We start from the raw sequence: 24,710 nt of genomic DNA, 5'->3' as shown, positions 1-24,710 counted from the left end.
CAGGAATAACATCATATCACTCTTATGCGATTGCTGTGGAATGAAAATGGAGGGAACAGGGGTGAAACATTACACAATTACACAATCAATGAAAATCGACAAGACACCTCTGTGGTTTACTTCCTGTAATTTCAACAACTACTACTTGTATTATTTTAAATAGGAATAAGGTCTCCAAAACAAAAGTATATTTATTTGAGTATGTACTCACAAGTGTCATTTTCAGATGGTCTTTGGTCTCAGAGTTGTACTGTTCAATCCTCTGTCGAATTTCGTCTCTACTAAACTCTGTCCGCAGCTCTCGGTCCTTCTCCACATCCTGATGAAGGAAACAAAAGAAAACAGATAAAGACACAAGTAAAAACAGCACAGGCTCTGATTAGGCCACGTGTATCAAGTGTTCCCTGAGCCATGCTAAGAATAGAAGAGATTCACAAGATCATAGTATGACAACATTTGAGTCCACAATATTATGTGAGAATACTGACAGAAGTAGTTGTGTCTCAGGGGGTTTCTGCTGTTATGTCTCTGCTTTTGACTTGTTTGGAATCATGAAATTAATCCCATATCATAATGCAGAATAGGGGCATATGCAGCATTTATTGTTTTCTGAAAGACAACTGTCTGGACTCTTGCCCTTTATGTGGACATCATTAAGGGCATTCACAACTGGAAACAAACTTAATAGTAAGCCCACAACTGTAACTGTGTAAATGTAAAAATGCTCATGGCTCAGGACATGAAAGAGCACAGACTTGATCTCATGGTATACAAAAAACTGCTAATTATAAAATACTGCAGACAATATTAACACAAAGCCAGTGAGGTCAGCACTTACTTCACAAGTATTATGTGCACAACGTGTAACAAGCCCTGCATATGTGGGGGATTCAAGAGGCTTTAGGAGAAACAGAAATTCTGTTTCTCATAAAGAAAAACAAGTTAAAGCTATGTAATACAGCAAGTTCTAGGGAGTACAAATCAATGAATTATAAGCAGTACAATAAAGGGACTGAGAAGGTCGACTGTGTTTTTCAAGATATAAGCACAGATTGGACAGATGTCACATGACAAAGCCAAAGTTACATAATCAGCTGTAAAGAGTTGGTTCATTGCCCTGAGAATTAAATGAAATGTTTTCAGTAAACTACAAACACTAAAAAGATCTATAGTAAGAATCAGAAGGTTTTTGTTTTTATAGGTATATTTAGATACATGTGAGGAGAATTTGCAGGGGTATTACACAAAAAGAGTTTCCGTACTGCATGTGGACAGAAGAAAGTGTACCAGCAGGTGAAAAAAGACCTGGACAACTCTGGTGTCCCTCGTGCCTGTAATGTGTGCTTACATGGGCATAGTCCAGCTGTGCATCTATCAAACCCCTCACACACGCAGTGCACAATCCAGGAACACTTTGAAGGCACATGCAGCCTTATATGGACAGCAAATCCTGCTACAGTGAAGACACGGTGCCAGTGCAGCCTCTGCTAATAAATACAGACTTCTTTAAGCTCACACAGCTAAGCCAATGACAAACAGAATAGACACAGATAAGTGAATTAACTAAAGATAAACAAACTATTGGAGCAGATCCACATGACGAGACAATACTTTCTGAGCCTGTCCCAAAGTAAAGACCTGAAATCTTTTAACCTGTCTACAACAACTCTCTAACAACAAGAGTTTGATGAAGTTTTTGATTATAAATAAAAACTTCTACTTTTTTACCACATGTCAACTTAAAGCACCTGGCAAGTTATTCAAATCTAATTAGTGTTTAGTTGCAGGTAATAGGATTATGTGTAAATATAGACTCAAATGGCATAAAAAAGATCAAAACAAAAAATACAATTAGATGTTAAATAAAAATAAATTGGAAATTGTTCCATTAGTGAGTGGGATTGGGTTACTTTTTGTCCCCGCAATGGAGTAAGGTCACACAATACTTGGAAGGAAGTCAACAACATTAAGAGACTTGAACTTATGCATTAGCTGCTATTACGTCACATACCAACACTTTGACCTGACTCACTGTTCCTTTACAACGCTCTAGACAAAGACAGGTGAACAATTTGTTTGGGATTAAAAGACTTAAGTGTGTACAGTATGTCATATGAACCAGGAGGGTGTGATGGTGGCTATATCCAAACAAGAAGCTGGGAGAGCTACAACACAATGAGGTCATGTTCCTGTTTGAGACCTCATGTATCCTCCCCCTGACACTGAAGATCAACACCAAGGAGCCAAAGAAGAGAAGAGAACAGCTGAGACAAACTTGTTAAAACATCCTGGTATTTCCTCATCAACTTAAAGTCATATTTAATCAGTAAATGTCTGTGAAACATGTTCCCTTTTCTGGTGAAGATGTTGAAATACATTTCCTTGTGTCATGAGTAATAATTAAAGCATTTAGTCATGCTACGGCTCATTATTATCATTCTATGGAAATACTTCACAAGAAAAAGCAATGCTAGGTGCAATTAGAATGAAATAACATTATACAAGTAACGTAATTTTACTAAAATATTTATTATATCAAAGAAATTAGTAGTATTAGCAAATTAAAAAATTCAGTGCTTTAACGTAATTGTTTGATGAAAAGATTTCTGATGCTGAATGCATACGTGAAGAAGGTCAGAGTGTACTAATAAAAGTAAATGAGAGTGAGACAGTGTGTGGGAGAACTTAAAGTTTTTACAAAGTTTTCAGCCCAATGTTAAAATGTCTAACATTTTAAAATATATATATTATGAACTCTCAGTGACACTCAAAATAAAATTAAAAATTAAAAAATGGAAACAAATTTATACTAATGGAAAAGGACAGTTGAAATTAGGACATAATTTAAACTGGGACATCAGGAGTTGACAACATGTTTAATCTTGCACTCGTACCAGTGCATCCTGCTCTTCCACTCACTGCTATGGTCAGTGAGAGTTTGCCTGTGTGGCGTTTTTCAGCCTTTTATCAAACGCACCTGTGGCATTCCTGTCTTTGTTTGGAACTATCTCACACATGCAGGGCCATTGTCTGAGCACACATGACAACAGGGAAGACAAAACATGCTCAGGGAGGATTTAGCCTAGTGTGTTTACTGCTGCCTCGGGGTGCAGGGTGCAGACTAAACATAGGAGTTAAACTGCTCCTTAAATGTGTCCTGCATAATTTTCTTTTGGCTTCTATGGTTAGAACTGCATTTTGAATTGTAGGGTTAGTGTGTAATTGTTAGTATCAAAGAACATATGAAATAGTTATGTCAATTTTGCAATGAGAAAGATCAAATTATTAATGCAAAATGTAACTGAAATAAATGTAATCTTTTTAATGTGACTACCAATTTTTTGTAATGCAATTCCTTTGATAACTCTTGACACAACTCAATTTGATAGATTTTATGAGACCTGCATGGGATTTGTTGCTTTACAATTTTTTTGACTTGACTTTTACTTGGATTTTCTGTTTAAGCGTTGTCTGTCGTGTTAGTTAATGACTGGACCACCTTGCTCTTCTTCCTACCTCTTATTGCACACATTTGCCAATATGCCTCTCCCCTCTCTCACTTTGGTACTTCCCGTTTGGTCCATGGGGGAAGAGGAGATGGGACACACCTTTCCTTCCAGCATTCCTACACTAATGGGTGCACTGTGGAGGTCCATGGGTGACATGTGCACACCATGTACTTGCAACTGCACATTTAAAAATACGTAAGATATAATTTACACAAGGTAAAAGAATGCTACAGTCTTTGCAATCCAGACTAAACATTACAGAGTTTAGAAAGCCATTACCTGCTCAACTGAGTCATCTGTTGGCTAAAATGATTACAGTTCATTAAAAGTGTAATTGTATTATTTTATCATTTCTATTTAGCCAGGAAGGTTCAGTAGAGATATAATATCTGTATACTGGTCAAAACAAGATAACAAGATGGCTGAGCGAAGACCTGTAGCTACCACAAAGAGGAAAGAGAAGCAGCAAATGAGACAACAAAATCAGTGGAAGTGGATGTAAAATATAGGATACATCTCAGTAACAAAACAACGAAACATGAAAGATTAAAAAGGAAGAGAAAAGTAATACCCATGTAGATTTAGCCATGGTAAATGCAGATTAGAAGTGGATCATTATCAGTGATGCTACATGTTGTGATGACTTAAGTGTGTGTGCGTGTGTGTGCGTGGTGAGTCATTGTGATGGTTATTAAAACACTTTTATGACCGACACTGGAAAAATCCTAAGGAACAAGGTGTGGTCCATCCGCAATAACAGATCACACAGCTTTAAACATGCAGGTCCAGGTATTAAAGTCCTACAAGTTTGTATCTAGTAAGCAAACGCTGTAGGGATAATTTGGTGTATGTATTGTAATAAGTAAGTATTAATAAATTACGCTGCACCTGAACTATCATCCCTTGTCAACAGAATGTCTGTGTCTTCCAAATTCTATCCAACTCCTTACCGAGCAAAAAACAGTACAACATTATAATCAAAATAGTAGGGACAGGCACACTTGATTATGGTACTTAAACTACACTTGCGTGTCAACATTTCATGACCTTTCATACGAGACAAATAAAATGGTGACTCGCACATTGGCGGCTGAAAATTATATTGATGTCTTTTATAGTTTTGTTGAAGATCTCGGCGTTTTGGCCCAGGAGTGGGAGGATGAGGGGGTTTTCCAGTGTAAGCCTGGTGTGAGTGACAGTACAGTCAGAGCCCCTCTCACAGGGATTGTCTGTCCATTATCAGGCTCCACAGACACACCTTCCTTTCAAACGCTTTTTGTGTGTATTGTACTAAAGCAAAGCTGGCCACATATCACATCATGTTATTTAAAACTCACTACTGTTCCCCCGAGCAACAACATGATCATTACAGTGATATGTTATTCAGTTGGTACTTGAATTACAGCTCTGAAGAGGGAAGTACTGGGCAAACTTCCTAGAATGACCAATATTATAGACAGCATTTTTATACATAATGAGATGCATTTGGTTTCCCGGAGCAATTTAATTATGACTAGTACAATATGTCAGGCACAGTAAATAATAGAAACTGGAAATAAAATTAAATGAAAAGCTATAGCCAAAGGAAATCTATCTCATTTGTACACTAATAAACTAATATAAAAGTTTTTATTTTTTACAGATGTTTTTATTGCACTAAACAACCTTGTTTTTTTAGTGCAGGATTGCCACTCCATAAACCTAACCTGTAGTGTAAAGTAGCCTTGTAGAGGGCATGCTTGTCTCTGTGGAGATGTTATTACTTTGCCTGCAGTGTTCCAGAGAATTTGTATAGGAAGATGTACATCTGTAACACAAGTTCTATCATTTGTTTCTTGAATAATCAGTTATAAACTACTCAGATTGAGGAATGTTGTCTTCTCACCAAAACCTTGACCTTAACATACCTCCAGTGACTTAATCATCCAACATGAAGTGAACAGCTCGTCCCCTCACAGCGTGTGGGATCTGTCTTGTCATTCATTACCATTTTCTCCTCACTCTCCCTAGAAAACTGACTGAAACAAGCAGCAAACCACCTCAAAGTGCCCCGTTGTGGTTTACTGATAATGGCTTCTGAAGATCACACAGCCATAACTGGTCCCACATGAACCCCGCTGCAGCTCAGGCATTGTGGAGTTAGAGGTGGTTTGGGGGCTATGGCAGAGATCACACACACATGCTTCATTACTGCTCCTATAAAAGCAAGGCCTGCATTCACTTTTCAGTACAGGGCAATTTCCTCCTGAAAGAAGAAGAATATTAAACTAATAAACATGAGAAGTACAAGAAATTACCAAAGTATTTGAGTGCCAATGAGCCAACATTAAAGCATTTGCAGATGTAAAACTGTATTTCTTCGCTGCATGTGGATTACAAACCAAAGGTAATCAAACGTTTACTAGCATATACCTTGAATAAATGCCCAATAGGGGTGTGAACCTTTAAGTCCCTGGCAATTTGATTAACTTTTGATTATTGGATTGGATTCTAAAACATTTCTTAATTCTAAACTCATTTCTGAAGCTATATTTCATTTAAAAACAAAGAACATTTATTTTACTCATTTCATGTTCCCTGTTGTAACAATATGTAAACTGTACGTCCATACAAAATAGAATTGTTCTTAGATCAGTCAAGAATCTGAAATAAGGTAAGTGAAATAGCATTTATTATTTTATTAGTTCATAATTCAATAAAACTAATACATCTACTCAATCATTATTTAGGCCCAGTTAATTCCATACTGCACTGATTAAACTTAAATAAATAGGTCTATTTGTCAAAGATATAAAATTAGGCAAGCCAAGGCAAGTTTATTTGTATAGCACAATTCCTACATAAAGTAATTCAAAGTGCTTTACAGAATAAGAAAGACATTAAAATCACACAAATCAAACCATAAATAATCACAAATAATCATCATAAATTTACCATTAAAAGAGAAGAGTGCAGAATAAAAACCTTTCAGTCGTATGCACAGCTGAACAGAACTGTTTTGAGCCTGGATTTAAACATTTTCAAAGTAGAGTCCTGTCTCACATCTTCAGGAAGACTGTTCCAGGTTTTAGCTGCATAAAACTGAAATGCTGATTCCCCATGTTTAGTCCTGACTCTGAGCACCAGCAGGAGGCCGGTTCCTGAAGTCCTCAGTGTGTGAGGTGGTTCATATGGCACTAACATGTCGGAGATGTACTTTGGACCTAGGCCATGGAGAGACTTATACACAAGCAGAGCTGCTTTAAAGTCTATTCTTTGAGCTACAGGAAGCCAGTGCAGAGACCTGAGCACAGGACTTATGTGCACGTACTTCCTGGTTCTAGTCAGGACCCGAGCAGCAGCAGTGTTCTGGATGTACTGCAGCTGTGTTAAGGCTCGTTTGGAGAGGCCAGTGAGCAGGACGTTAGAGTAGTTTAACCTACTGGAGACAAATGCATGGATAAGTCTCTCTAAGTCTGGCTTTGACAGTATACCTTTGATTTTTGCAATATTCTTTAGGTGGTAAAAAGCTGCAGATGTTATTTAAAATATTTTCTAATACATTATATAGTCTATTTATGATGAATGAGGCTTTGGTCCTTTAACTCCAACAGGCTTATTCCCAGTTTATTGATGATGAGAAATGCATGTAAACTCGGCAATGTCTGGTGAATTTTAAGAGGGCATTTTACAGTTACAATAACAGTGGCTGAAACAACATAATTTAAAATCGATTTTTGAGAATTTGGAATTGAACCAAAAACATTAAGATGTACAATCACAATACTTTTAAGAATAGATTCTTTTCAACCCTTAATGTCCAATCTTTCTATCCAGTTGGAAATCAATTTAAAGGCATTGCACCAGATTTGTACGTAAAAACAGAACTTGGATCATTTTCAACTGTTTGCAGAGGTCAAAAACATATTCCTCACTTTCTTAATGTGTTCCTGGCATCCTAATTATTTACCTTGAACCATGTTTCACAATTTCTAGAGGCCAGAGTGGAGTTTTGCTGTCATGGCACAGTTGACAATAAATAGCATGCTAACTGCGCACCAGCTTTACTTTCTGGTTTGTGGACGATAAAAACGGTTCATAATTCGACGCAGACCGCACACATTGGTCTTGTTTTGACTCCATAAGAGCTGCTTTTACATCTGCACATATCTGGGGCAAGACAAATTTTACCTTATTACATGAAAAAAAAATGTTGGTACAGCCCCTTTCAGAAATCCCAAGCACGGAAGATAAGCACAACTTTAGTTTCACCTTTTAACAGAATAGCAACTAATAGCAACTTATAGAAGTGGTGAGGTGTATTTTAGTCATTTATACCGAGAACTAGTTTCACTTCCTTGACAACCACAGCTTTGGTCACACATGAGAACTTCCACTTAAATGCTGATACTCTAGTCATTAATCTGGTGCAGGTGCATGCAGCATCTGGTGACCTCTGACCTCTGCCACAGGTGGTCAGTACTAATAGACAGGGGAGTTACAGAAACGACAGAGGGTAAGATGGATGATCACCTGTTCAGAAGACAGTTGCTGTAGAGGGCCTCTTTAGAGCTAATTCACCTGTCACTGTCAGCACTTGATTATAAAATAAGGGATATGAATGTAGACCTCCATTAGTTTACTTTGGGTATTAGTTTTGGGACATTTGTGAAAGGCAAACTGAATGCATATTGCAATTTTAGTGGCATAGTTACCTGTTGTAATGTATACAGAAAGGATTCTAACTGGGTGTTCTGCTATAATAAGCTGTATAATCAGATACATGATATGATCGCCAGCTCTAAACTAAACTAACTAAACTATGATGACAATTCTTTTGATCTCGAAATATCAGTATTCTGTCACTCTGGATCAAAGCAACAAAATGTGGCAAAGGGAACATAGCAGTCAATATTATGCCCACAACAAGTTCACCTAGTCCTTTTCACTGCACTCACTACCAACACCTCCCACTCTCCGTGACGCAGGTAGAGCTGCTGTTCAAAGACACATTTATCTTATTATACAACACAGCCCACAACCCTGGACTAAACCGCTGTTTCTGTTTGAAGAGACTGGTTGCACACAAAACAACAAATCTGCTTGTGTGTCCTTCAATGAATAAGTCAGGCCAACATCTCATAAAAGTTAAATGTGAACTGGAGAAAAGCTCTACAGTGTAGCACTTGAGTGAAAAATACAACACAGTTTAAAGAAAAAGAGAACTGCCGGCATTACAAGGAACACAATCTAAAATGGGAATGAACCATGAAATTATGTTGCAGGATTGTGAAAAGTATTGAAAATCAGATACTAAATCAATATTCAAACCAGTATCGAAAATAAAGATAGAAGATACTCACTCTAACACCACATGGTAACACTTTATTAACCACATGGTAACTTAAATAAAGCAGGTTTCTTTTCCTCACTATCAAAATCGAGTTTGAAATTTCAGTATTGTGACAAACGGCTATGGTCTGACAAATATGACACGTTGGGATGACAGCACTTCACTTTGTTGCCAGAAAAGCTGTTCTAAAGTTCTGTGCTTTAAAATAAATTAATATGAATTCTACCAATGAGCTAAAGGGTTTGTGACACCAAGAAACGAGTTATACAAGGTAATGTGGATGTCATCAAACTGCTTCTTCCTTGTTACATGACCAAAATGCTAAGCATTTTTATTCACATAACAAAGTGGTATGTAAATTACTTGACCATGTAATTACAGACGGATGGACAAGTTTAAGAGAAACAAGGATCAAAGGGTCATGGTTTAAGTCTTTATCGGGACATGCGGCCTAATAGTCTTGGGTTATCTTTGGCAAGCTCTTATATATTGCAGACGGTCTACAAAGTGGATAAAAGCAAGCGATCACTCCAGATGTCAACAAAGATACAGGGCTCCATGACCAGACTGAGAACTCATTACACCAAACATTGGTTTAATGGGTTTGATCATCTTGAGGAAGATAATCAAATTTTCACAAAAATATTGGGGAGCCCTCCAACGAAATGCAGAATTAAGTTATCAAAATACTGAATTTAACCAAGGTGGCCTGAACAGGATCGAGGAGTGGAAAAAGACAGGATGTGACATCCAGGTTGAAAAGAGAAAGACAAAAAGGCTGAGGAACAACAGAGGAAGGATATCTAAAAACGAGGAATGTGAGGTGACAGTGCAGATTCACGTGTGGGACAGGAAATTCAAGTAAAGTCAAAACACAAAACTGAATGTTCGAACACTCTTAAAATGGAAATCTAATAAGCTCCTCACTCAGTCACCTGAAATACAAAACTTATACAATAGGTGTTTCATTGGCATTGTACACAGCACATTCAGTACACACAAGTCAGAACAGGGTTAAACACGTCAAACGTACATTTCACAACTGTTTTATTGTGTGATAAATTACTATGCTCAATCAAGTAAGTGAAAATCTGACAAGACGTCTGTTGCTAACAGCAAAGCAACAGTTTACAGAGAGACTGAAGAATAAAAAAAAAAAAAAAAAAAGACGCGTATCTCTGCTCCAGTCAACATGTCTATCTGTTCCCCTCCTACTCAAAAATCCGATAAGCAACTATCAGCAATGACCTCATATAACATGTAGTGGAATCCTAAAGGTTTCTTGGAAACTGGAAGCGCATCTAATGCACTTTAAATCTGTCAGTGAACAGGGGAGGTGCTGCAAATGAGCACTTTTGCCAAGGGAAAAAAAAAAACACATATTTGTGCTTATTAAGTGTTATAGGCACAAATGTAAGCATCAAGAGTGACATGATGTTGATGAAAGAAATGAAATTATAAAAACCATTTGTACAATTTGTCAATGTTGTGAAAGGTCGATGGAGGCAGAAAATGTGTTATTGTTATTCATTTTGATAACACAAGGACTAGCCATGACACAACATTGTAAGTGTGGCTCTGAGGTTGGCTATAACTTCACAGTTTTTCCAAAGCAGCAGATGCGCCCAGAGAGAAGCTCATCATCGGGCCAACTGCCACCAATACAGATTCTCAAATGTAGACCCAAGCTGCCGTGTGACAGAAAACCACAGCTGTACTTGACTTTTAGTCCTCCAGTTATACCAGCGGTTAAACATGTTATGTGTTTAATTTAAACATTCAACCAAACAACCTCAAGCCAATGTCTTGTTGAAAAAGCTATAAAAGTCTTTGATGATCGTAGAGCATGTGAAGAGGGCTTGCATTGGAGACCAGCTGTCCTGTGAGTATCTTGTGTGCTCTTACTGCTGAGTGGGTTAAACCTCCGGACATTACTGGACAGAGTGACATTTGCTGACAGAAACCCCATTCAACCCACATTATGTCCACATTGGTTGACAGTACAGCTTATGTGTGGAGTTAAATCCCTGCTTTCAATTGACTTGTAGAGCACCCCAGCTCATTTTCATTCTTGTGTTTGCATTCAACTTTATTAAACTTTGCTTCATGTCAAGTATCTTAATTGGAACTTTCGGTCAACAAGTAGGAATTAAGAATTATGCATGGTCTACAGTTGAGCTATTCAGTGCCTCACATTATACCATGAATAAGTTCATTTAATGGTCAAAGTGCAATCATGATCATGAAACACAAAAAAGCTCTATTCAAGTACTTGCTTTCTGATTTTTGGTGCAAGTATACCATTCAAAATTGTACTGAAGTGAATGGTGTATACAAAAATACAAAGATTCTACGCAACATCCAAGTATCCTTAAGTGATGCTCTCTATGCTATTAATATCTAGACATTCTTCTACTTTACACAAGTCCTTTAATATACTTTTGGCTGTAACACGAATACACAAACTGTCCCTTTAACCCTTTTCCAAACCAGTAATTTCATTTAGGCCTTCACATCTTCCAAAAGTCAAGTCTTCTCTCTTAGTTGTAATTACTGCTGGCATGTGGGAAACCACCAAACTACAGTCCAGGCTCCCATTGTGGGTCAGGATCCATGGACTCGGACAGCAAAGGTCACAACCTCCCCTGCACTGCTGTAGAGGCACATTGTGCACCCACTCTTCTTCGCACACACTAACACCCAAGTTGTCAAGGGTCTGTTGTGGAAATGTTAAGTGTCATGCAACCGTGTAGAATGTGCAGCCTGGCCATGTCTCAAAACCACCACACAAATCCATAGACAGTTGGCACAAAAACAAATGGGCATAAAAGAATCAACTGCACAAATGCTGTGCGCGTGTTTGGAGTACTGTTTGAGAGTAAGTGGAATGATTATTTAGTTAAGAACTTTAAACATGACCTAATTCTTTGAGTACCTCTTAGGGAGTAAAATTAAATCCTGGAAAACTAATTTTGTAAGCCTGTGTAAAAGGGGAAACTTCAAAAAACATTTTAAATCCAGGCAGCTTGGTATGCGTAAAGTTAATTAGTGACTAAAGAGGTCATGCTATCACCTACTGGTCCTGAGTCCTAAAGGTAACATGAACAGGGTCATGTAAATTGAATGAACATGGGGTGGTAAACAAACCTCCTATTGTGCTATTGTACTTGATTGCTTGGCTAATCCTTTGAACTGTTCATATTGGATCAGACTGTGTTATGGGCTTATAAATTCAAATAATTAACCCATAGTGAGAAAATGACATGATACAATAAGCAACGTGATATCTATGTCTGTGAGAATAAAATGCACATGAGACTAAAATGTGCAGTGCAACAAAACCTTTTTTTCATGCTGGAAAATTCACACAACCACCACGCACTTCAATGGAACATGGGATTGCTTTGTTTTACTGGCTGAAAAGTCGCTGGAAAGTTGTTTATCTTTGCCCATACCTTGCTCTCTGTGACTTTGCCTGTAGGTTTCTTGAAGAACGATGTCCTGGCCGTGAAAAAGTACTCTTCAGAGTCCTCCTCCAAGCTGCTGTAGCCACTGCTCATCGTGCTATTCCACGTCATTTGCGGAGGAAACTTCTCGTCTCAAACTCGACAGCATCAAAAATCCCAAGACTGGACACTTGTTAAAAGAGAAAATCTACAGTAAAAGCTGCTCACGCCTCCACGATCTCCCGCAGACTGGACTCAAGGGACGATTTCCTCATTCAAATCCGCTCTGAGAAGTTGTCCAAACCTCTCACCCCCTGCGTCCTTCGTATTGACTTATAAATAAATACAAAAAAAATCAATGAACGGCAACTTTCCAATTAGATAATACGTCAAACCGCGCCAAATAAAGTCGAATGTCGAAAAGAAAAAGAAGTACAAACTAAGACTGTGCTGCTGCGGGTGTGCCAAAGCGCTGTATGAATAGTCAAATGTGAATGTGTGACAGTCGCTACAGTAAGGTCCCGCCCACAACAGACAGCGAACCAATCAGAAACGTGTGATCCCACCCACAACGACCAGCGGACCAATCAGAAAGGTATGATCCCGCCCACAACACACAGCGGGCCAATCAGAAGCGAGACATTTAACTGAGCACTTGTTTGAGCCCCCATGACCACAGCAAATTTGGGTGCTACTTTTTTTTTTTTTTTTTTTAATCTATCTCAGCCAACTTTCACACTATGCATTATTTTTTAAAAACGTTGCCAGTACCTCCTTAAAAAAAATCTAATTGTGTAGCTAGTCCTATGTGTTTTGCATAATTTATTTGTAACTTTAGCTTTACCCTTGAAGTATCAGTGTCACCCTCAAACCACAGTAAATCCCACAAAAGCATAAAAGCACAGAATCAGGTTACCCCCATCGCTTTGAAAGGGTCAAGAGTCAGGTTCAGCCTAGGGACAGGAGCAACAGTAATAGTAGAGGTGTATGTTAGTACATTTTAAACTTAATAATAATCGAAAAAGAGTCACCACTAGGTTAACTCTTTAAGAATAACTTTAAGATTAATTCAAAGCTTCATTAATTAGTGCTATGATTCGACTCAGTGATTTTACATGCACATTTTATCTACCTTTAGTTCTACCTGTGCTTTATGGTGCTATTTGGAAATGCCCTTAATTGACCTTTTTATAGTCTATTGAGGGTGCATCATGGCTGTTTTCATCATTTGTTGTCAGATCTTATTGAAGGTATCTTTACAGGCCAAGTTCTGTGATCATAAACACACACAGCCCGATCGTGTGAGCATCAAGCGGGGACTGATTTTAGGGAGCTCATGTTTAAATTGAAGACCAGCCACAGTTCAGAGAGACCTAATTTACCACATTAGGGAGAGCCAAACCATTCTCTGACATTGCACCACACAGCTGATAAGCAGTCAGGCATCCCAAGTTGACATAGTACTGTAAGAGTAGATAGCATTTTGTTATTTTCTTTCATTTTGTTGTTGTTGCTGTGAAACTGTGAAGGGTAGATGCTTTATATTAACCAAAACTACAGGAGGTCATGTGACAGAGATCAGGGTCAGTGGTAACCTGTTGGGCACTTTGGCCCAAAGCCATTCTAGTTACACATTACTTACATTCCAATGAGGACAGCACTAAGCTAATAGGCAACAAGCCTCTGAAGTGGTCAGCTATATGGAAAGCATTGCACATCTTGAAAATAGCATATAGTGTATACATTTAAAAAGACATTATGGAGGTATGTCTGGGCTTTACGTACTTTAAACAAAAAAAGCTACAGAGCATGAAGTACTTTCCAAAACATCTAAACACTTAGCCCAAAGCTATGATTTTAGTGCTGAGCTATGACAGGTATTCAGCCATTAAATATCCCATCTAGAATAGAGAGAATGTTATCATAGTAGAAGTCAACATGGAGAAAGGATAAGGTAAACTCTAAAAAAGCAAACTCAGGTTACAAATTCTGAGGAATATTCCATTTTCATAAAGCAACGAAAAGACACAAACTGATTCTTCCCCCTTTGGGCCCTGATGACCTCACTCACCAAAGATGCAGTAATACAGAGAAGGTGACAGCGAGAGAGAGGGGCGAGAGGAGGGGCCGAAACAAAAGATATGAGTAATGCATGACCAGGTGTGTGTTTGAAAGTGGGGTGGGGGCTGCTCACTAAACCAGTTCTAAGTCTCTAATTTAGATAGTGGACTCAGATGGGATTGACTTCTGTTAATGATGTGGACCAAAAGAGAGGTGGTATCCAACATGAGAGGATCTATTATTGTATATATTACAAACTCTAAATATTTTCTGTACTTTTTTCTAATCCCCTTCCAATTTTCAGGATTCCAACTGTCCCAACTGTTCCATATCTACGTACAGAAATGACTAAAACATTCTTTTTACCTAACATTAACATCTTCCACACAAACATTATACAGGACTTTTTATAAAACGTGGCTTGGTGTTGGGGACGTCAAGATCGTGATTAATTAGGTTGCAATTTAATCAATTCATGATAAAAAAGAAAAAAACGGAGTAAAATTTAGAAGCAAGTATTCACTTCATTCAAGAATAATTTCAGTTCAATTTAAGTAAATCTAAATGAAAATATGTTTATTTGGTCGTTCATGTCATACTAATAGTACTTTACCAACTGTTCCAACTGTTTGAATATCCAAACCAAATGCCGTAGGCCAATGTAACTGATCCCCAAGTGTAAAAATCTGTTAAGGCATCTCCCTGCAGACCGACGTCAGCGCATATGGTGTACAGACTATATTTTTAGATTAAACAAGTTTATTGTTGTGTGCGTGTGTCCTTGTACCCTTTGTTCCCCTTCCAGGCTCAGTAGTTCATCCTGACAGGTGAAACACTTGAAGATATTGTGATCAAAGAAGAAAGCAGAGTCCCCACACTCCGTTCTGGTGTATCACATAATCATGGATTGGCAGAGGCTTGCATGTGAACGTAAAGCCCGGGCCACAGCTGGGCCAGAGGAACTGCTGTGTAATGAAGCGTGACTGACAGGGACTGAGGAACAAGTTAAATTTAAAGTTATAATATATGATGGTCACAAGATTTAGGGAGGGATAATATTAAGGCTAATATCAATATTGACCAAAATGCAGTTTGTTTGTTTTTTATGTAATCAGAGTAATTTATGGAGGTGATATTCTTTCTTCCATAGTCTTTGTGTGCCAATGTGCTGTTAGTTTGTTTGACCTTAACATTCCTTAACCAACACATGAACAGTGAGTTATTAAAATGGGAATAGTTATATGTTCCAAATGCTCCTTGCAATAGATTTTAAATTATTGTTTAGACACACAATATTTGAGCTATGGCTTTACAGTAAAATTAAATGCAACTCATGATTCTAATTTGGTCTACTTTAAGCTAGTACTTAATAAATCAAGAGGTTGTGTTAATGTATAAGCATAACTTTAACTTAGAGGTGTAGGTGTGTAACCTTGCAAATTACACCTACAAATACATACACATATTATTAGTAATTAACCATTCGATTTATATAGCACCTTTCAAGACACACTCATCCATATGTGTGCATTTGTAAGACTTACTGGCCCACAGGGATCATTTTACAGCGCCAGCTTAACCTCTTTCCTCAACCCACGTCTTTATAGAGTGCCTGAACTCAAACATAAATTTTGAGCGGCTTAAGTGAGTTGGACTTTTATTAAAAGGCAACCCGTTTCCGTCGGTATGTGCAGAGTAGTATTTTGGTTCAGCACAAGTTACAATTTGAGGTCTGTCAGCAGCAGCACATTAGGTTTTCTATGGCCTGCCTGAAACATTATGAATAGTGTAGATTGTACAGTGAGCTCATAGCCAGGACAGCCCCAATCTGAAGCTGATGGGGCGGGATAACGACAGGATCCGAGATAAGTGCAACACAAATAAACTACACAGCCTCCCGCCCTGATAAGCATCCTTGTTTTGATTTGAACCTACCCATATCTACGCACAGAAACGACTCTAGCTTTATACAGAACTTTTTATAAAATGTGGAGTAGGGATGTCAAGATTGTGATTATTCAGGTCACAATTTAATTAAAAAGTAAACAATGGAGCATAATTTAGAAGCATTTCATTCAAGAATTCAATTTAAATTCAACACTTTATCATTCTGAAAGTTGGATTTTATAAAGCTGGTCACATGCAAGAACAACGGCACAATGGGGAACTATTACACATTACGAATTATGGATTTCAGTGTTGTTTGGTCATGATGTTGATAACCGTGAACAATAATAACAACTTCTTACAATAATTACAACATAAATTTAACATTGTGACATATCCGGGTTTAAACTGTTACTGGTAAACACGAATACACAAGCATACATTGTGAATAAAGCGGCCCTGTTTGCCCCGGTCTAGTTGGGACATGCCAGACAACATTGGGGATGATGACAACGTGCTGGTGGGTCTAAGCTGCTGGCTCATGTCCAGTATATAAGTCACATACACACACACAACTGACACGGGAGGAGCTTTTGTCTTTGGTCCGACCAGTTAATCCCACACAATCCACAAAGATTACACTGTAACTCACTGCTGCAGCTCATCGGGGTGCGGGTTTGACTGCAACAGTAAATACAGTACAAGCCATAACATGAAGAGATGTAGTTATTTGCACTTATTAAGGCTTTATGCTTTGGATTAGGAGTAGGTCTGTTTTGCACATCAGTAAATTAATCTTATTCTTTATTATTTGAGTACAGTAATGCAGGTTTACAAATTGTAGTGTACTTTGCATGGCCTCTGCTATTACTGTGTGCTGCTGTGTATCATTGTTGTATGATTTAAGGAAGATAAAAATTCAAAATTGAAGTGAATTTCTATTTGTTCCTTAGAATCTACAATTAAATTTACAGTGGCTAAGATATTTGTATAGACAATAATTAACAATGCTCTAATTTTGCTCTGTCCTAGCTCAATCCGCTTTAGCCTCCTTCATATAGGCCACATGGGTCAAACTCAAGGCCCGTGGGCCAAATTCGGCCCATCACATCATTTCGTGACAAAGTAAATTAAAAGGTATGATTGTCTTAAAATGTCAGTTTATCAGGAGATACACAGTTAAACAGCCATTTTTTCATGTCTATGCAAATCCATATGCAATATTTGTAATTTAAATAAGTAATAAATATAGAAACAGTTAATTAACAAGATTAAAACGTAGTGACATTTATTTACAGTTACGTTTGGCCCTTTGAGAGCAATCTTTTTGTTGATGTAGCCCTTGGTGAAAATGAGTTTGACACCCCTGGTATAGGCTGTATTAAGATGAGTAGCCAATCCAGACAAATTTGCAATAAAAGCCAAGTAACATTTGGGGGTGTTCACAAAAATATATTTCATAGGTTTAAACGTAAACAAAAAATGTATATCTAGATCATTTTTACATGAAAGATACGAAGAACCATGCGGCTGTGGTGTTGTAGGGATGAAATAAAATAACATTAAACTGTTCCAATGCAAATAATTTAGTGGCAGGTGTTGGCTGTACAGGGTTACCTTTTTTGCTGAATCTCACTTTCTGCCAGACACATTTCCTACTCAGAAAGGTTAATAGTGAGCAGCCTTCATATTTCAATTGAAAGTTAAACCAAATGTGCAGACTAGAACATTTTCTTGAGATTAATTCAAAAGGCTGGATTAAGATGACAACCAAGGAAAATATTCTATGCAAGAAGCAAATAGATATAACTTTATATACCCAACAAAGTGAGAGAAATACCCTTTACTCTGGGAAAGAGGAGGCTAATAGTAACATGCAACTGTATACAGCCACGTAAAGTTCTTTATGGTGGGTTTCTCATGCTTGTATTTGTGGGAAAAGTGCACCTCTGTGGCCCCACCCAATCAGTAAGTGGGCCAGTACCTTTTATTGAGGAACGTAAAACCTGGAGGGAAATACATTAGCATTTTTCTTTTAAAATGCAATATCTGAGCTTTTAATGTGCTAACTTGCTATTCCAGCCAGTCGGGTTTCGTAAATACTAAATGTCAATATGTCAAATGCTCTGTTTGATCACCAAGATTGTAAATGTATAAGAATGAATGTAAATTATTTTTAAAGGAAATATCAGTTCACTACGATGCATTTGCAAAGATACAAAAGTTTTTAAAATAGCAGCAGTAGTGACAAACTAAACTAGCTCTCGTCCAATTTGTTTCAAGAACTGTCTGTCAATGACTAACAGAAATGAGGCACTTACGCCGACCCTTACTTCCTGTTCACTGGGAAAGACAAACACAAGCTTTAACACAATGCAAGGGGAGGGAAAATCAACATGGTCTGGATTGAAAAGAATGTTCATGAGTTTTCTCTGGCTTTTTAATGACCTAATTAACACCAGCAGGTCATACAAGGGCCCATTTGTCAACGTGAGCAACAAGATGTGATGCGTGAGCTAGTAATAGATGACCTCTTCTGCCTACAGGTCTGTATTATGTAACATACATACAACAAGGATCTGTGCATTGTTGTTTTAGTGAAACTGTAAATGAAAATGTGCTAGGCATAATCTTAGGCCTGTCATGATTACTATATCAACTTATCTTTTAATATATGAACGTTTGAACAATATTTTTGGGGTCAATATTTAGCGTATGTAGTTTTTCTTTGCGCTACTGGGAACTTATTTGGATATTGTTTCTATACCATAAAGTTTAAGCTGTAAAAAGTTGAATAAATAACTTTTATGACTCATTACAGATGCACTAAAGTGTTTCATTCTATCTATCTATTTATTTATTGCAGCACATGATTTTATAGTTTTTGTTATTGTCTTAGGTTATTGTGTCAGTGGCATAAATTAGCTGCAATATTATCGTTTATCGTCTATATTTAGTTCAGCAATATATCACAAATCTTCAAAATCTGTAATCGTGACAGGCCCACATAGGCTATATCAATCTTAGTTGTTAAGGGGATGCTGATGTCTCTAGGGCCAAGAATGCAAAGACTAAGTATATTTCAGAGACTGATCCCTGAGCTGTCTGGCTCCCTGTCTGCCAGTCCCCTCTCATTTCAACAGCAGGGTAACTGAACCTGATGCCCTCGCTGTGTGCTTGTGGTCCCAGACGCTGCACTGTCACAGGTGTGTGTAAATCGCGTGGTGTCGACAGGCCTATACACGTTACTCACTGTCGCCCACTGTCACACTACACTGTTGAGGGACACCTCTTATCAGCAAAATAATAAAGATAAGCAGTACTGAGAACAGAAAGTAACTAGAAATTTAGCCTTTATACACAGTAACAACAATAACACAAATTCAATCTACATGACGTTAAATACAATATGGTCTTTTATACAAATTGTTTTATACAACCAACGAAAAAAGTGAATTTCCATTTTACTATTATTAAGTATGATAATATTTTAGTAAGAAAAATTGAACCCAGTTGTGTCTCATTTTTCTTTTAAAATAACATTATGATTTCCTATAGATTTTATATGTATATTTACCTATACTTTGGTGCCCTGCAAATGACACTATCCACAAAACCTGGTGTATCAGTCCATGAATTATCTTCTAGATTGTCATCATGGAGATTCAGCAAAACCCAGGCAAGTCAGCACTACTCTGCACAGTTTAAAAAGTGCTGAGCATATCCTGTACATGTTAAACAGGGAAATCCCATCTCTAAGTGGAGAGAGGTTTCATTCAGTAGTCCATAAAATATTGCAACCAATAAATACCACAAAGTATTTAAAGAAAAAAATGAAAGCTCAGACTGCATGCTTCAGTGGATTCAAACGCAAGTGCACATTTCACTTACAATATCACACAACATAGTGATTTCAAAGACACTGTAAGAGGGTAAATGATGTACATAGACACGCAATCACTATGACATCAAGATAACATAAAAGACCAATAAATCTGGAGTTACATTAAACCACGTTCTCACACATTTACCAAGTTACTTTTCATTATATTGGTCACATTTCAAAGAGTCACATAAAAAGAAATTATGCATGATGGGAAACTCCCTCCACTGGAATCCCTTCAAGCAAAAGGTAATCAGCATAAAATGTGACTTTACTGCCCTCTAGTTGTGAAATAACATAATGAACCATTCCTCTCCTGTCCTCAGCACTGGAGAATGGAGTAGTGTATTTGTGACTATTTTAAAGATGGTGTTCCTTTACTTGACAAGATAAATAAGATACATACATACATACTGTATGTACTCATATGCACGTACAATTGCTCAAGTTTGTACTCACATGCAATGGTGGGTTGTTGTTGACATGGTCCGGGCTAATTGATGATGCCACAGGATTACAGTCCAAAGAAACTCGATCTCGACAAGCAGTGTGACAGGCATATTTACAACCTGCAGAAAAAAACACAGGCCAAGATCATTACAAAGAGCAGGGCACGTGGACTGTGGCTGTAACGTATATGCAAATTAACACTTGATCACAATCTCACCTCAGGGCAACAAAATGAGAGTAAATCGAAAGTGCATGTACTATGTGGTATAGAAGAACAATCAAAATAGCCAAATACAATAGATCCGTCAAATGACTTTGCCTAAAACAATATTGTCCTTTCATTGTTAGATGCTACAAAATATAAAATCAACATGATCACAAATAACAAGAGCAACCCTTTGAGTGGTAACAATCTAAAAATTGTATAAATATATCTATATTTTGACAAAACATAGTGAAAATGTACTTGCTAGAAAAGGTCAAGCTGGAAAATGCATTTCTAATATTTTCATAATTTCTGTAAAATAAATAAAACCATGAAATGCACATTGGACTTTTCAGATGCATTTAATTTTCTGTATTTAAAAGATCATCAACCTATAAAATAAACAATAATAAACAATAGTAAAAAAAAAACAAAAAAAAAAACCAGACCCTCTCCTCATACCTGCTGGCTTCTTTCCCATCACCTGCTGCTCGAGTTTGTCCGACAGTTTGCACATTGCAACACCCATCTATACTGCAACAGCTCTGCCTCACTTCTCCATTGTTGTTGTTTTGGTCTTGTTTCTTTGACCTGTTATTGTCGTTGGATGCTAATTTGCTTGTTGCTCAAGCTCCCAGTCTGCGTGTATCTCTTACACTTGTGTTATTGTGCTGAGTGTGAGTGATTTGACAGTCAAAAGGAGGCCAGTGACATAGACAGACAGTAGTTGGTTGGTGGACAGCGCACAGAGGGAGATTGCTGACTCAGTCTCTCTCTCTCGCTCTCTCTCGCTCTCTCTCGCTCTCTCTCTCTCTCTCTCTCTCTCTCTCTCTCTCCCTCCCTCTAATGTGTGTTACTCTCATCCTGTAACTTGTAGGGATTTAATTGTGTATTTAACTCCGGTCATCTGTCTGCTCTGGCAGCCACAAAAATCCTGCCTTATAAAAACAGAGCAAAGATGACAAATAGGTCTTTCTGTGTCCCAGTGATAGATGTATTAAACACCATGCACACTATAGACCTAATTAAACAGTAGAATTGCTTTTTAGCAAACACATATACGTACAAAAAGTATATCAGTATAAGTATAGTCATATATTTTGGCATTGGCATTAAGCTTTTTACTGTAATTAAATATTCGTAGTAACTTGTCAGTAGGGGGTGCAATAGGGTTCAACTTAGTTTTTCTGACAGAGGAGCCTCTACTTACTATAGGCAGGTATTTTTTTCTTTAAAGGTAACTTTCTGCATGTAAATTTCTAGAGGTGTCACATCAGGGAAATCATGCAAGTGATGTGTGAGTAAAAGTTAAAAACATGTTTTGGAGCATTCACCAAGGAGAAAGACAAGTTTTATGTGAGAGAGAGAGAGAGAGAGAGAGAGAGAGAGAGAGAGAGAGAGAGAGAGAGAGAGAGAGAGAGATTTATAGCTATTCAGAGAAAAATACTCCAAACAAATATTCCTCTGTTCAGATACAGAAAGGTCACAGGTCATAAACAAGAACCTTCCCATGACAGTCTGGAGTATCCTGTCTCAACTGGTAAAGACGTTTAGCACCGAGTATCTAATTAAGTGAGCATGCTCAGACAGAGGCAATGAGGCTGCAGCTCCTTTAGCATTCACCTGCTAACCCCCCTTTCCCCCTTTTGGTTTGAGCCCTGAACAGCTGATCTGTCCCACTCAGTGGTACAAATGTCCAAAATGCAGTCTGTATTCCTCAGTTTTCATGTTTTGTTCTCACAGGTCAAAGGTAGACAAAGCATTGCTACGGTGGCTGCATTGTCCACAAACAATAAAGTGGAATTGTGGGCATTGAAAAACATAGAGTTCAATAACCATGCCAACAAATGTGCAATTTTTACATCTCTATCTAACTTTTATTCTTATCCATTCATCTGCATCTAAATGATTTTCATTCAAATTTGCATAGTTGGAATATCACTTTATCAACAATGCTTATGAAGTAAAAGGGTTTGTATCGTTGGTAAAGGTTTTACACATGCAGGGTGCTTTTTCGTTTATCTGGTTTTGGAGCTGCATGGCACAAAGACTATGATGCAACATCTAAAACTTGTTTAAACCACATTTCAGAAGGTCCATCTTAGATATATAGGATTTAACTGGACAGTGTCCTCTTTGTCACTTACCGGAATTCCTCCACAACAGATTAATCTGCATTCGCCTGGAGCTGCGCATCAGTTTTGGAAACCAATAGAAAAAGACAGACACCCTTCTTAGAGTTTGTCCAAAACCTTTTGTAAAGCCCATTATTCTGACACTCTTGATATTAATCGACTCCTGCTCCAACATTTAGACTTGTATCCAAAAAACACTTAATATAAGTCCGACAATACAATAGTCTTCTTGGGTGTAGATGTCCATAATGTCTCCAGCTTCAGTCTAAAGAGTTGCTCCTCTCATGAGCTTTGACCCTCATTGTGTGTGTGATGGACTATGCAGGGTATTCTGTGTCTTTTGGAGACAAACTGTCAGAGCCTCTGAACAAACAGAGAGGGCAGCTGACACACAGCTCTGGGCACAGGACTCACACAGAGGCTGTCCCCTGTCAACAGCCACGAATCAGTCTCATTATCTAAGCCATGATTTTAGTCAAATAAGCAATTATGATTTTCATGAAGTTGTGTACAGTATGTTTACACCCATGTAGTTCAGTAGAAGTGGTTTTTTTTCTTTTTTACCTCAGTATATAGTATAATAGAATATAATATTCATATACTTTTAAATAATTATTTTTTATTATGCCTGCAAATTTGTATATCGCCATACAAGACTGACAACTGTCTTAAAGTGCCACACTGTAGATGTTCATTCACTGCACACGTCATGGTAAGCTGCCCCTGTAGCCACAGCTGCCCTGGGGTAGACTGACAAAAGCAAGGCTCTGAACACCACCAATCACCCGCATACCACATTCATGCAGGCAAGGTCTATGCCTTGCCCAAAGATACAACAGCTTTTTATTATTACTTAAGTCATTTGTCATCAGAAAACTCAAGTGTGATATCAACAGAAAAGAATAAAAAATGTGATTCTTGTGTAAGGTGAGGTATGGGAGTTCAACGTTTATCTGTTAATACATGCAGTACAGGTTTAGATCAGTTATTCTAACTTTATGAGGGGACAACTCCCAGAGAGGTGCCCTGTCTCAGAAGCCAAGTAATGAGTAAACTCTACTGTTGTGCCTCAGTGCTCAAGTAACTGTTGTGGTGTTTAATAAGTGATCCAAGGGTAAGAACATGTCCCAAGGATAAAAGCAAAGTCACCTCTGAAAGTTTGTTTTGTGTGTCCTTCTGAGGAGGGGTCACTCCATATTGACAATAGAAACCTAGAGGCTTCCTGAGTAGCTATTAACCATGGAAACCACCTTTACATAAGAGGAATTAGGCCCAAGAGGACTGTAGCCATGCCTTGTAATGGGTGGGGGGGTAAAAGCACAATTTGCAGGTCTATTATTGTCAGACCTACATGAAAAGGATTTAAAGGAGAGTGTAATAGCACAATTCAATTAAAATGTAACAATCTTTGTTTAAGTTTCATCATGGTAGGTGTAAAATAAAACAGTAGGCTATAACATGGACAATTTTGCTTGACAATAAACTGAGCTGGCATCTAGGCTGCATTTAAAACACTCGGCTGTGTGTGTGACATTACAATATCTTTAAAGGTGATTCAGCGTTAGATGCCAAACACCATGACGTCAGCTTGCCTTGTCTGTGAATGCTCCTGTCATTGTTCATCTCAAAGGAGGAGTGATCAGGAGGGCCACTGGCACAATGCACTGGTTTCCTTGTCAACTCCTAGACTTGGACCTGCTCGTCTACATACCAACAACATTCTTTCAGCATTTCACAGCCTTGCCTTTTAAAATCATAATCTCTTTTCTTTAGGCTCCTGTAGGCTGGGGGTGTTCCACAGG

General features: G+C 37.9%; 1 protein-coding gene across 1 annotated transcript in view; it reads right to left on the bottom strand.

Annotated features, from left to right (window-relative positions):
* Window positions 1-24,710, bottom strand: part of rassf3 (Ras association domain family member 3) — a 31,304-nt gene that overhangs the window by 5,760 nt on the left and 834 nt on the right. Inside the window, exons 2-3 of the mRNA XM_055232010.1 lie at window positions 20,578-20,687; window positions 212-319 (exon numbers count right to left, since the gene is read on the bottom strand). Coding sequence (XP_055087985.1) covers window positions 212-319; window positions 20,578-20,687 — 218 coding nt within the window. The remainder of the gene's footprint in view (window positions 1-211; window positions 320-20,577; window positions 20,688-24,710) is intronic.

This window comes from Periophthalmus magnuspinnatus, chromosome 23 (genome assembly GCF_009829125.3).
Source record: "Periophthalmus magnuspinnatus isolate fPerMag1 chromosome 23, fPerMag1.2.pri, whole genome shotgun sequence".
NCBI classification, from domain to species: Eukaryota; Metazoa; Chordata; class Actinopteri; order Gobiiformes; family Gobiidae; genus Periophthalmus; species Periophthalmus magnuspinnatus.
Note: the sequence above shows the minus strand (reverse complement) of the source record. Positions and strands in the feature narration are given on the sequence as shown.